At 41.1% G+C, this 15,165-nt stretch overlaps 1 protein-coding gene across 1 annotated transcript in view; it reads left to right on the forward strand.

Moving 5' to 3' along the window:
• The first annotated feature begins 6,538 nt into the window (after positions 1–6,538).
• The window catches only part of lars2 (leucyl-tRNA synthetase 2, mitochondrial), a 30,679-nt gene continuing 22,052 nt past the window's right edge, over positions 6,539–15,165 (forward strand). The window contains exons 1-3 of the mRNA XM_041942246.1: positions 6,539–6,678; positions 10,111–10,355; positions 12,395–12,526. Of these exons, the coding sequence (XP_041798180.1) occupies positions 10,122–10,355; positions 12,395–12,526 (366 nt within the window). The 5' untranslated portion in view covers positions 6,539–6,678; positions 10,111–10,121. The remainder of the gene's footprint in view (positions 6,679–10,110; positions 10,356–12,394; positions 12,527–15,165) is intronic.

Genomic DNA, 15,165 nt, shown 5'->3' on the forward strand with positions numbered 1-15,165 from the left:
CGTTGGGGCGTCGAGGAAATATAGGGTCTGTTTTGTTGACAATAACAGTAATACTAATAACATCATCATTGTTGCTGTTGTCATGTTTGGTGTCAGTGCCAAGAATATTGCAGGAGATCAGAACAGACACAAATATTCGTAACGATGTTGTGTTCAGGTCCTGTCTATCAAAAAAAATCCCTCTGACAGAGTGTATCACACAGCCACGACACAGAGTTTCCTCCTCTCTCATTTCTATTCTGAAGAATCCAGGAACCTGCTCAGGTGGGAAAAGCCGGTGGTCTGCAGCGCTGGAGCCAAACTCTGAAATCTCCACAGCACTGAGAGGTCATAGGATGGAGAAATGGACGTGATGTATCTATTAAATTCAGGCTTTAAAGTAAGTATGGCAAACAAGGGGTTCATCAACACCCGCAAATCCAATCACCTGCTTTACACACGAAGTTCAGTCGACTCATCAGGAGGAGCGCTGTACTACTGTAACCTTCCCCTTTGCAGCTCTGAAAAGAGGTTTCTGGGGTGCCCCAGTTGCTCACCTGCTGGAGCATGTACCATGCATCAGGGCTGATGCCTTACCTCAGGGACCCATGCTTGAGGCCCTCTGCTGCATGTCGCACACCCCTCTCACTCCCCTGCCTCTCCCTCTCCAGCAGTCACTATCACAGATAAAGCATAAATGGCAAAAATAATGTTCAAAAAGGAGGTTTCTAAAGTCTGTCTAAAGTCTTGTCTAAAGTCACAGAGTCTGAAAGATGTGGACCTTATATTTTTATAGCTTTGGTACTTTTAATGCTATTGAATACAGAATTAACAGAGTTTGTATCATTTTAAACACGTGGTACCGAAAAAGTGTCAAACTATCCATGCTTTTGACAACCATAGGGAAAGGAAATCAGGATTTGCCTCTGCTATTCCACTGTCTCGCTTCATTCTGTCTCATGTGAGTCCCAACTGTCTTAAAGTGCAATGCTAAATGGCACTATCACACTGTGAAAGTGCTCAATTAATAATACACTTGAGTAAAACTATAGCTACTACAAGCATAATGTACCACTTCACTCATTTTGCATTGAATTACTATGACTGTTATTCGTTGGCTTAATTCGCGACAGTGCATCGAATTAGGGAAATAGTGAAATGAGGCAAACTAGCTGTCAAATAAATGTAGTGGATTACAACATCCTGTCATGATCCGTGCTTGCCACGTCTGATTTATGTTGAAGGTTTTGTTTTTGTTCTGTCATGATCTGTGTTTGTCACGCCTGTCTTTTGTGAATGTCGCATGTTGAAAATTCTGCTTTACTTTGAAGGTTCATGTTATGTTTCTTTGTTTGCTTTACTTCCTGTGTTTTCCCGCCTTTGTGATTGTCTGATCTGTTTTACCTGTGTGTCATTAGTTGTCTTCCCCTGTGTATATAAGTCTGTGTCGTCCTCCCAGTCTTTGTCAGGTTGTTGTCTGCATTACCCTACATTGCCTGAGAACCTTTGCCTTTGCCCATGCCGTTAGTGAGTGTTTTTCCCATGTGTCGTCTTTGTTCATGTCCATGCCTGGTTTCAAGAAAGTGTTCATTGTCTTTAATGCTGTTTGTGCCAAGTTTCATGTCAGTGTCCACCGTGCTAGCTTGCCATAGTCCATGTAAGTGTGTCTTTGTCCTTAGCCATGCCACAGCCTATGTAAGTGTACTTCTAGTATTGTCTTTGTCAAGCCACGCCACGTTCTTTGTCTGTGTTTCTTATGTGTTGTCTTTCTCCTTTGTCTTATGTCCATCTACCCCGTAGGAGTTTCTTAGTTCCCTCAGTTTTTGGATTCGGTTTCCTTTTTACTTTGGACTCTAGTTTGATTCAAAACCTAACTGCCTTTTAGTTTTCTTTGATGAAATAAATTTGATTATTTGAACCCACTTCCCCTAGTGTCTGCATCTGGGTTCAACCATAGTTCCCTCGAAACCCCACATTCCTGACATATCCACCGTTGACACTTGATGTCATGTCTCGATGTGTCTGTTCACAGCGTCAGGTCTTGTCATGCACTTTCTGTGTTATTGTGAAACCCTAACTCTCCTCTCGTTTCAGACCCTTGACTTCCTGGTGTCCTTCCCGTCTGTCTGCCCCACCCTGATTGTCTCCACCTGTTCATTGTTAACTTGTGTGTGTGTGTATGTATGTGTATATATGCGTTTGTATAGTCCGTGTCTCCTTTTGTCCTGTGTCAGATTGTTTTGCACGTCTTGTGTTCCCTGTAAACTCGTCTTGAGTATTCGCGAGCTATCCAGTCCTTGTGTTTTTGTCAGTCTAAGCACCTTTTAGTTTGTATTTTTTTACATCCTAAGCTGTTTTGTTTGTTCTATTTTTGCCTGTTTGAAGAGTATCCTTCTTGTTAAATAAATTCAGCCTTTGTGCTCGCCTTCAGTTTGGAGTTTTTTGTGTTCTGCTTGAGTCCTGAAACCCCAGAGCCAACGGGCTTATCAGTTGAAATGTAGCCAAGTAGAAACAAAGTGTAGCACCAATTGGAAATGATCAGCTTAAATGCAAGTATGCTGCACTGTACTGTACAAGATGCTGTTTCTTTTAACCACTGTATATATTTTGTCCTCATAATTTACTACTGTATTAGAAAGTTTGTCTGTCTTAAGATGAGAAGACTTTATTTATCCCAGGCTGGGGAAATTCACGTATTGTTGTTCTATGCTCTCATTCTTATTGTTAACCTTTACATGACAGCAATTAAAACACGGCCGAACACAAGCGGAAATAACATTTTTGCTCAAGGACATAACAAAATGACAACTTAAAAATCAGTGTATTCGTTTCTTAATAAGATTGCCACCTGAGTCTCCCTTGCAGCCGGTTTGAGTGCATCTCTGAGACCGCAGAGGGATCTGCAGATCTGAGGAGTTTGTACTAATTAGTAACATTAATTGCCAAGGAGCTGCTCTGAAATCAGGCAAAGTGGACGGGCAGCTAGAGAGAAATGTGTATTTTTGTAGAACAGCTTGTCTGATGAGTGAAAGTCATGCAGCGGTGCAAGAAAAACGAGAACAGGATGGAGAGTGATGGTGCCAGATTCTTTAAGATCTTGTTCCAAACCTCATCTTCCTCCGTACCATCACATTTCTCCCTGAGGCCTTTGTCTTCCATGAGAACAGATAAGTGAAGGATACACAGTGCTGTCAATGTGAAACAGGCATCATCACACTTATCAGGCTCCTGAGCCACGGTCAGAGGCGCACAGAGACCCATCAGCCGGCCCCTCGCCGCTCTCTGGGAGCTGAGATGGTGTGAGATTGCTTCTGTGGCACCAGCAGCCTACTTCTCATTGAAGCGGATGTGGATTGTGAATCACACGTCCGTCCGCAGAAAGGTCACCTTGGACAGGTGAAGACAAGTCAGCCCCCACCCGCCCCCGCCCCTCATCTGCTTCTACCTTACTCATTGCTGCTCCGGCTGCTCCGTGTGGTCGTTTGTCATCTGGTTCTCTGCTGGTGAAATGCAATCGTCCTCCGAAACAGGGAGAGAGGTGGTGATTACCATGGGTTGTTTGTCATGGTGGGAACGGGGAGGTGGATGTGGGTGGAAAAGAAGGATGATTGGTTGCTTTCAAAAGTGATTTGTTTGAAAAACAACAGAGGCTGCTCGTACCTGGGACTCAAAGGCAAAAACACTCCACTTTAATGCAACCAAAAATACATGAGGAAAAGACTTAAAGACCAAACTGGGGAATGATGCCATGCAGTTTTTGGGGTTTTTTTGACTGTTAATTATAGTGAAAATACAGAGAGGTGGAACACTGAGACAAAGCTGGCACCTAGAAAGAGGACGAGACTTTCACAGAAGTGATTCCACGTTTTATTTCAGTGTTTTGTTTCCCCACAGATTTCCAGCAATAAACTGGCTTTGGTCACTCAGACGCTCCCTGAGGACACGGAGCCTCCATCTGCTCCTCTTATATCATACCCATCATTTCTCCTTATACGTCATGTTGTTAGAGGAGCATCATTTTAAAAATTGTTGAAATGGAGAAGACCTCACAGCATCTGATGAAGAGAGAACTCTGGTTTTTATGTTATGTTGTTGCTTAAAAATGCTGAAAAATTTGTTTTTTTCAATCAGTTTGCTGATTTCTTGTGTTCTTCTCACTGGTTTTAAGTTGGGGGGCTCAGTTGGAAACAGATAATATGACATATTTCTCAAAGGATTCGTTTTTGTTTGTCATTTTGCTTCTTTAATTGTGAAAGAGATACAGACAGGAAGTGCAGGGAGAGAGAACGGCTACAATATGCGACAAAGACCCCTTACTGGAATTAAACCAGCATTGTTAGAGTTGTATGTGTCTATGCCATCAATCGTCTGACCTATCAGGATTTAACAATATTTAACTAAACTTGACAAGTCGTTTTGTGAAGAGAAGAAGAAGAACTTGTCATGTTTACACTGGTTTGTGTACACTGTGAGTTTTGTGCGTTTATTAAAGCATTTACAAATGGGCTCAAAGCACACAGAGATCAGCAATGACCACAGTCTATATTTATCTCAGTTTTGGGTCATACTTACAGCAGATTCCAATTCTCTGCTTTCACAATCATCCTCTCTTAATATCTCATATACTCCCAGACATCCTCTCCAGGTGCTTCTCCATTTTATTCCTTTAAAAAAATAATAGATAATTTTTTCCCCAAAACTTTTACTTTGATTGCTCCCTGATCAGCCTATGAAAAATGTATAATTACTTAATCTATAATATTTATTTGAACCAAGTCTTTTTTTCTTTTTTTTTTCTTTCTCTTCACAAATTCTTCCCTCTTTCAGAAAGATTCTGAATGCACAGTGTTTTGTTCTTGGGCCTATTGGGCATCAGAGTACATGCAGTAAATTAAACAATTTACATTAGGATGTTTTGGACTGTGTCTGTATGGTCAAATAAGTAATGTATCTTCAGTCATATTCTCAATGTCTTCCACAGTCCACTGCTTTAGATCTGGTCTAGTTCAAACAGTTTTATTGACTCTAAACATGAAAGCACTTGAATGAAGGTTGACCATAAAAAGTGACCTTCAGGTTGACCTTCTTTAGCCTTTTGTGCACCTTTTCATCCCTCATGTGGGTATAACTGTACTCTCGATATCACTGGAAATGAGGGCATGCCCTCAATGATTCTTTGAGATTTTACATAAAGGTTGAATGACTGAGTGAATACTTTGACATCTCTTGTTTTGTAAAACAGAGTACTTATCAATACATGTTAGAAAGGAGTGTCAAAATTAAATTGAGCTAGAGGAGCATCTTTCCTGAATGTGTCAGTGTACTCGTCCGAATTTCAGCAGGAATTTAAATTTTGAACAAATAATAAAACACTATTCACCAGCACCTACAGTCCTCGATGAAATACTGTAGGCACGAGAGCACGAGTATCAGAGTGATTTATCAGGGAGCCTCCCTCTGTATCTGCACACATATCTGTGTGTGGAGAGTTAGTGTCTCAACTGTGTCAAAAACCCATTTCCCTCTCTCATTCCTCCTCTCCAGCCACATCCTGTTGTGCCCTGAGCGGAGGCGCCCATTTAACTCTGATATACGACAGCAGGCCAGAGCAGAGCCCCAGGTTTAGCTCTCTGACGTCAGGCTGAGGAACTCTTTCAATCTCCTGCTAATGACACCCCACCCTCCATTTTCTCTTCCTTGGCTGGCTCTGACTTCTTCCCTCCTTCACTGCTTCTGTCTGCACATCAGATCAAAGGTGAGAGCCACAGGGAGAGCTCATAGAAAAGAGGCTGTGATGAGACACTGCCTCCTTCTCCTCATCTTCCTCTCGGAGCCTCTGAACTCTGTGATGAAGATGCAAGTGAGTGTTCCCAAAGTCAGCAATCACTTCATGCTGGAAGCTGGCATCAAAGAAAAAGAAATGGAAAGGGTGTATAATCAAAGCCCCTCCTTGGGACACTTGTAGTGCTGCAGGCATTAAATTTGTCCTGGAATTATGACAGTCGTGTTTTATGTTATTTGCCCTGGGACATTGATTTGAGTTGATTTTCTTTGGTAAATACAAAAATTAAAATGATGTACATTTGACCGCAGAGGATAAAACAAAGTTAAAAATAGTTTAAAATCTATTTTCTCTGTGGTCCTTGATAAAAATAAGAAGAATTTCGAAGTAAAACTGAAAATTGGACTGACACCACTTGACCATCTGCAAAAGAGCTGGAGAGCAGCTGGACCACAATCCATTAATTCACAACTTATTAACATTTATAATTGCAGGCTGGACTTATTGGAGAATCAGGATTTTTGATTTCCCAGCAAACCAAATATTTTGTTATTAACTAATCTATAAATAATGAACTAATTGCGTCTTTACCATTTATAAAGGTAATAGTTTTAACCGATCAACCTTTTGATCGGTTTTGACGTGTGATTTAAGTTTGAATGAAAGGTATCTTATACGGATACGGCTAAAAGGAGCACCAGAGCCCTCATTCCTTAACGACACGGGGTTTGTTGTCGACACCGTGTTGATAAAGCTTATTTAAATCCAAGATGGCGGCGCCTATGGTGTAGTCGTGATCCAGGGAAACAGGTCATTTACAGCATGTTTTAAAGCCCGGTATGGCATTTATAACATGGAATATTGGATTCATGTCATCACGACCATAACGCGGAAATAAAGGAGCTGGATATAAAGCAGTAAGTACCTTAAAACTGAAGGCGTTTCTAAAATTGCCCTCGTCTGTGTGACCGTCCAGCAGGCAGACTAAGCAGTCAAACAGGAAACTAGAAATAAAACACTTAAAGTGGCTATGCTAGCATAAACCGGTGTGACAGGGCTTCGGATAGACTTATATTAGTAGCTAACAGTGGAGCGGCTGCTTTGCTGGAGGACACATCTGTAATGTAGTACACTGTCATGATATCATGTTATCAGAGAGGACATTATAAAAATAACCTAACTGTCTCTCTGCATATCAAAGCAGCTAGCTCAAAACCAATAGATGAGAGGTTCAATTTTCGCTACGTTTAATTGACGGACACTTGACACCTCATTCAAAACAAAGCTGACCAGTTTTCAGTTTCCCCGCAGAATGATGCATTCAGCATTACACTATTATCATTGAGAGAGAGAGAGAGACTGATTGAAGCAATGATTTAAACAATTACATGAATTTGTGACCCGTCCTAATTGTAGGTTATGTAAGAGGAGCTGCGTTAATTTGAGAAAACCAGACACCAGATATGTCAGCAAGTATTGTTACTGTGGTGATGTCCATTGGTGCTTTCAGGAGTTATTTTTTTTGGATGCAGCTAATAGACATTTTCTTTGTGGATTAATTTCTCTGGCATCTGATTACATCACTAGGTCTTAAAAATATCAGAAAATTGTGAAAACATATATCATGCATATAATCATTTTACAGCTCTTTCAGAAACTAAGGAATATTTCTCAAAATAGCAAAATTATCGCTGATTCATTTTCTGTCCTTTACTTAATCAACTTTTCATCATCGTCATGCCCAAGTAATCCATGACTGATTTCACTTTCACTCAACTAGAACAGTCTAAAAACTAGTTCAGCCTTAAAGACCAGGAAGAGCAACATTTAAGCATGTTCATAATATTATAATAACCCAAATCCTGCACAGTGTGTAATCACATATCACAATATTTATAAATCTCTACCTGGATGTTGCCATGTCTGGTTCTAGGTAGGGTTTGAGACTTTGCTGCAGACACAAATATGATACCTGAGTTTTTGTACTGATACCAAAACTGTATTTTTTTTTTTAAATAAGCTTTCTCCAAATCCATTTTTCTATATAACCAAATAAAACTTGCCAAAGCCAAACTTCTCAAATGCATTAGTGTTTAATTTTTCTTAAAAATGCAACCATGCATTATTTTTGCCTGAATAAAATACAGTTTAAAATGAGTAAAATTATGATTTAAAGAATTAGTTCAATAACACAAGAATTGAACCAAACATTGATGTAAACTTTGAGTACATTACAGAGTTTGATACATTTCAACTTGTACCCTAAAAGTATGATACTATGGCCAGTAATAATCATGTGAAGCATTAGACTTCCTCTGCTGTATCTGCTCTCACAACAGAGCCAGCTTGTTGCTTGCAGTTTTCAGTCACTCTTTACAGGAGACACCCAAATGGATGAGCCCAGTCACCATAGAAACATTTTTCTATGTCTCTCACCTCAGCCCACTCACTTGCACCTTCAGCGATGCACACAACCTTGAGTGCTCGGCTCTCCCAGCCTCAGTCTGAAGGAGGAGCGTTGGCTGCTGCGATGCTTAGGTTATACTCAAGAGAATTTAGTGAAAAACACATTCCCACAAGCAGGTGGGTGGCGGAGAGGAGAGGAAAGGAGGAAGCGCTTTTTCGCTCGTTTTACACTCATTTGGTGGAAAAAGCTCAGAGTTATCCCCAAAAGAACTGTCAACCCCGGTCAGTCAAGCCTTGAGGCTGGTCAGATGAAGTTACCAAATGATGTGGAGACATGAAGCTTCTTACATTCTAGTGACAGTTTTCATGCAAAACTCATGTTTTCTTAAAATCGAAGCTAAAGTACAAGTGCTATTTAGTTGCTAAAATCTTTTTTTATTATGTGTGTTTTGATCTGCCAGTGAAAATAATTGTATCTTTTACTTTTTACTTTAAACACTGGCGCAGGCCACTTTCCTAATGATCCACATCTATTTCCCCACCTCCGCACTGAGCTCTTCCTCTGCAGTGATCTTGTATTTTCATAACATCGTAGAATATAGAATAACCTTTTTGATGAGTTCTCGTCAGCTTTAGATAAACAGTTGTAATGTTTAGTTCCCTCGTTTGCATCCTCATCAGTCTGACGTGTCAGGGGCGTGCAGATTATCACTCGTTCCACTCAGCAGCGATAAAAAGTCTGGCTGTCTAAGATCCAGATGTGTCAATGCTGTGAAAATATTCTCTTGACAGGTCAGGTTAGCTGCAGTTGTCCTCTGCTGCCAAGGAGGCAGAGACTGTACGGAGATCTCAGGTTACCTTGGAAACTGTGTTTATATACATGTCTGTGTCTCTCTCTGAGTGTGTATGTGTTGTGTAGAAGACAAATTTAGGTCAAATTTTTTTTCTTACATGCAGTTGACTGTCTGACCCACATTGAGCCACTGGGAAGTCTCACCTAACTGCTGTGTTCATGCAAAAAACAGTAAAAGTAGTTGTTATTTGAAATAGGCCTCAATAAATTAATCGTTTTTCCAAGTTGTTAATTGTAGAGCTAAGTAACTGATCGCTTAAGTAATCACAAAAGTTGAGCCGGAACGTCCATCCAGGTGGTGATATCCTGTATCAGTGCGTAAACATCCTGTAATGCAAAGAAAAATGTTTAAAAGCGCAGGACAGAGAAATGTGTGAGTAACTCCAAATCAGCTGATTGAAAATGTCATTCTCACATCTGAGCAGGCACTTTAATAAGAACAGAATGTCCAGTCAGAGCGTGATCACATCTGACTGATTAAACCTCGTATTTCACGAAATCCCGCTGCTGTGTGAGTGATGTGTTGCGCGCAGACTGCACAGACTGTGAAACAGCAGTGGTGAAAGGAGATCACGTGGAGAGCCACAGAGCCGAGCCATCGCTCACTCTGCTCACGACGAGCGGACTCACATGCTGCTCCCGTTGCCGACTGTCGGTGCTGAAGGAGTGTTAAAGGCCTTGTTGCATTTTTAGGGCACGAGGGCATTGCATGCAGAGCCATTATGAGCGATCACTGTGATCCCATGGGGAGGCATTTTTTTGGATAAGATGTTGTGACTGGGAGGAACTTTTTCATGCCTTCTGGATGCATGAATCCAAAATGTGTCTCGAAAGTTTGAGAATTTAAAGGAAGCTTGAGAGTGATAAAGGTGAATCACCGGGGTTCATATGTCATATATGATTCAGTTTATTTCAGTTATATTGTGATATAATCATATGTGTCAATTTTACACATTTTTTGTTGAAAATTGTAACTACATGCTTACAAATGGAGTTTTTTTTTGTTTGTTTTTTTTAGAAAAAATGTTTTCTGATGTAACAATGGAGCACAGTTCAGACTGACAGTTTACTTTATCTGTCCATGTTTTAGGTGACTGAACCATGCAGGTGTCAGTGAGAAGGCTGGGTCTGTATTCACTGGGTGGTACCTGGTCTGGCCAAATCAGGGGTGCTGTCCTGAACCCAATACCCCACATCCTGTCCCCCGGCACCCGAACTCTGTTCAGTGAGACAGGAGTGTGGGAGAAGGACTATCGAACAGAGACCCGACGCAGAGCGGAAGAATGGTGGCACCCACGAATTATGGCGCAGTGGCGGAAGGATGCACTGGAGGAGGTAAGAAGGCCTTTTACTTTTTATGCAGTTTCCTACAATATTTATTGGCAGTCAGTGTTTTTGGAGTATCAGTATAGTAGTATAAATTTCCAGAGTGCAAGAGAATGTTTCTACAATATACAAACAGGACATTGTACCCCATTTAATCCCAAGAGCCCACCCAGCCCACCAACCCACCCCAAATGTCTTGTTTTGTCCTAACCGCTTAAACCCAAAAGATGTTCAGTTTGCATTGAGAAAAACAGCAAATCCTCGTATTTGAGAAGCTGAAATCACCAAATGTTTGGCATTTGAGCCAAAACAGTAACTTGAACTGTTATTCGCTTGTCAAACTAGTTGCAGATTCAAGATCTCTCTACACGCAGCAGTGCTTAGGCAGCCAAGCCCACAACAATAAAGGTGCATTTACTATAAGCGGCCCAGTTCGGTTCAGTTTGTTCCACATTAGAACTGTTACTTTCATGTTTCCATTAGTTAAAGTTGTGGATGGTCCCAAGAGAATCGCTCCACTCTATCCATGTTTTCATTACCCCTCTACTGATACTAAAAGGTGGAGGTAAATCACTGCAGACCCCTGATTGGTCAGTGAGAATTGGAGCAACCAGAATCATCTCGTTGTCTGCGCTCTGATGTAGGATTTCCCGCCTCTCCTGTTTTTTTTCTGCAGCCTTTTGTTTGCTGGCCGCAGTCTTTTCTGGAACAAAGCTTTTCTCCTTGTCGTAATAAACAACCACTTACCGAGAAGAGAGAGCATTTGATGTCCTCCATTGTGCTCTTATTGTTATAAGAAGAGTGTCGCTCAGTGCTTAATATGTGTGTTTGTGTACTGAGTGTGTGGTTGAGTGAGTGGCAGCAAAGTGATGGTGAATGCGAGCAGAGCAGAGGAAAAGGTTAGCAAGAAGTTGTCAATCTGCCAGTAAATGTACAGTAGAGATTACAGTGTGTCAGTTCGTAGAAGCTGCAGCTTCTCAAGACCAAGTAAAGTCTCATCTGTTGTTTCCCTAACTGCTGGAGAAGTGTAGGGGGCGTTAGCCCCAAAGCCTCGTTAACAACCCCACCTACATTTAAGAGCACTGTCTGCAACGGATCTATGGTTTTGATTTTTAAAGGTAATGAACTGAAAGTGTTTGGTGGAAACGCAGCTTAAATCACCCTCAACTGTTCAGTCAGCACAGAGATGAGTGGCTGACATGTTGAGAAATCAGCTGCACACAGAAGATTAGAAACCTGTATATTGTTATGATCATGTTTATGAGGATATTAATAACTGAATTTCTCATGATGCATGTAAACGTCCAATCCAAAATATGATAAAACGAGGATCCTTGTGTGCATCTAAATGACTCTCACCTGTAAATCATACTATGAACATCTGTCAGCAGTATTGAGTGAATGAAAATAAAGACAGCAGTCCATGAGCCAAATGTACTCTTCTATCTGGATAAATGGTTTTATGTATACACTGGAAACACCTTTAGCCTTTTCTTAAAGATTAATTGATTAATAGTTCATTAAGCATCCTTCCACATTATGCACAGCTATTACAGGCCCTGGCCCCAGTAGCTCATCTCAGACCCAGAGCTCTGGCTGATTATATATCCTAATGGTCTGAACGTGCGGCCGTCTGGGAGAGGCTGACAGTGATTAAGTGCATTCATGACAGCCTTGTTCCTAATTAATTCATTAAAAAATTCATGACACAGGTTTCCTGTAATCATGTATAGCTGGGTGTATCCGGCACTTACTGTGTTGTCCTGGTAACAGTGTTGTGACTGTAAACCATCCATAATCAGTGCTGCCGCAGTTCAGATTCTGACACTGTAATCAGATTCTGTTAGAGCCTCTCACTCTGTATGTGATGAGTTATCATTCCCGTCCTGACCTCGTCAGGTTAATGCAGTGTCTTTTATACAAGACTCATCCAAAAGCCAGACTCATAATGGAGACTCCTGCGCTGTTTTTATAGTCTCTCAGGATTAAAATAAAGTCTACAGTCTCTTCTTACAGCTGTGCATCGTTCTGACTGTTGTTTTTCTCAGGATTCCAACAGGAAGAAGTTTTATGTCCTCTCCATGTTTCCATACCCATCGGGGCGCCTGCACATGGGCCATGTGCGAGTGTATACTCTCAGTGATGCTATCGGCCACTTCCAGAGAATGAGAGGCCATCGGGTATGTGTGATTTGTCTTTTTTACCACTTCCTACTATCCTCCATAAAACATGCAAGGCCAATTCACTCTGTGCTGGCATTAAATGGAAAAATGAATGGTGGCTGAATTTCATTTAGCTGCTTCAGTTTCAGGGTCCTGGTATTGTGCGTGCTGGCTCACCGTCACCCTGTCATGACTTAAAGGTACAATGTGTTAGATATGGCCACCTGTCAACGGTCCCTCCAAACAGCTTTGAGGTTAATGAGGAAAATAGATGATAGAATATTTCCTTTTTTGACATTTTTTGAGTTTATTTTGTGTGTTTATTAGACTGAAAATGCTAAGAGAGCTTGTGAAACGTAGCAAACTTGCCACTAGCCTATCTCTGCCAGGTGAAACTACAGGAAGAGCCTGAGCTGTTCTATTAGACTATCACCTCTTGAGGTACAAAATAGTATCACTTGACTGGACGGGCTGGGGTTAGCTCGTTAGCATGCTAACTTCAGTCGAAACCTCTGCAGCACAATACACAAACGTCTTTGACATAACATCAGAAGTGTTATTCTTCACATTCTGTTAATGATGTTGGCTCATTTTTGAACGTTTTAAACACAAATTCTGGCCATATGTTGCACACTGAACCTTTAATGAGACCCTTGAATGGAACAGAGCCATTGTTCATGTTAATGTTATAACACCTGTGCTTTTCCTACTGTGACATGTCAAAATATCTGCTGTGCAACACGTCTGTCAAGCTGGAAGCGACTGTCATTACTGTCTTCTCTCAAAAGAAAGGAGATTAAAGGTTAAAGGCATTTGAATAATTCACCGGCCACTCTTTTCTAAAGCTAAAAAGCAAACAAAATGTTGTGTGATAGTGTGATAATACTGGAATGTAACATGAAAACTGAAGGGCTGATGTGTAGACAGTGAATGGTAGAAATATTTTCTGGAGCAACCAGATGCTAATTTGTGTTCTTGCCTTCTCGCAGTGAAAGCTAAACGTCAACCTTATCTGAGTGTGAGAACTCACATTTCACCAGTGATACTGCAAGTTTAAAAGCTATTTCATCTTTCTTAATTAAGCAGAGGGCTGTGTTTGCTCTCAAATATTGACTCAACTGTTCTTGCAAAAACACCCAACATGTGTAACCTCTCACAATAAATGGCCACGCCTTTAAGAACAAGCCATCAAACACTTGTGTTGGCTTTATTGTTCGTTATCCGCCCCTCACCACTAGTCCTTTCCTGTAGCTTAGCTGTCCCGTTTATACTATTCTGACTTGTCTTCCCAAAGCATGTGTCATCTTCAGAGGCACTTTGAGGAGCATGTTTTATTGCTGTGAACTGCTCTAATTGTGAGACATCTGCTTTCCTGTCTGGGTTAAATGTTTTGAAAATCATTTGATTCTGGCTGTTACCATAATATTACTGGTAAGCCCATTCAACAGTGAGTCATTCTTTCAGTAAGAGTTAATGGAGCACTCTGTATTCAGTAGATAACATTATAAAGTATTGACCGATTTGTGCTATCTGCTTTCACATCGAAGGACATTAATTGAGAACCATTAGCAGCATAATAATACCTCCCGCCACCGCCATCTTTCAGCTACATGACCAAAGTTTACACTATCTTGGGAGCATGTAATTCAGGTTTTCTGTGTTTGTTGTACTTGGTTCCTACTGTACTATTGATTTCTGCCAATACACTGTACATTTGCACATCATGTAAATTGCTTTAGTAGAAATTGAATGTGTAATTTGTAGTTTAATTATTTACTTACATTTGTACTCCTTTTTCATTGTTTGCACATAGCTGACACTCATTTGTCTGCAGTTCCTTTTATGAGCATGTTTTCCTGCTAGAATGACCTAATTATTAGATGTCATTCATTTATGTTGTTGGATAAAAATGCAGATTTTGGGTGTTTTTACTCCTATTCAATGATTCCACTGTCTTCAGTGAGATGAGACATTTTTCTGACACATAGGTCCTATTTAGCTTTTTAAAAATAAGCTCAGATAAATACAAAAATGAGCCAGCTTAAAAGCAAGGAAATGTTTTCCCTGTTCTTGCAAACTGACACTTGGAGAAAGCAGAAGGTTTGAAACCTGCTGTGATGAAGGTAAGGTAAAGGTAAAATCCATACTCGACCCTGTTTCAAATCAAAGCACTGCAGTCGATATTCAGCACTCTGTTTGAGTCCACTAAACCGCTGCTGTTGATGAAGCTGTGGCCAGTGCCTGTCAGACGCATCATGCTCCTGCAGTCACACACACCGTCTGACATGACAGTGACAGCGTACACTCAGTTCATTGAATAGTCTTTGCCCTCGCACCGTACCATCCCTGTCTCTACCGCGACGAAGACTTGGTGCATGACAAACCCCTCCTTTTTCTTTTCCTGGTGGATTTTGCATTAGGTTTTGTGTATCTCCCTCACCTGCAGGGAGAATCCTCTCTGCTTCTGTCTGGTTTCTCCCTGAACAGAAACATGTTTCACATGACTGGCAACAGCTTCCTGCCCGGGCGCGTGCCTCCTCTCAGCATCTGTCAAAAAGCGAACCCTGTTCCGCTGGATGCACACAGTCTTCTTTACTCACTAGTTAATTAAGGAAGGTATACTCTGTCCACTGTCACACCCCGAAGCTATTTTCTGG

The sequence above is a fragment of the Chelmon rostratus genome, chromosome 8 (assembly GCF_017976325.1).
Source record: "Chelmon rostratus isolate fCheRos1 chromosome 8, fCheRos1.pri, whole genome shotgun sequence".
Lineage (NCBI taxonomy): Eukaryota > Metazoa > Chordata > Actinopteri > Chaetodontiformes > Chaetodontidae > Chelmon > Chelmon rostratus.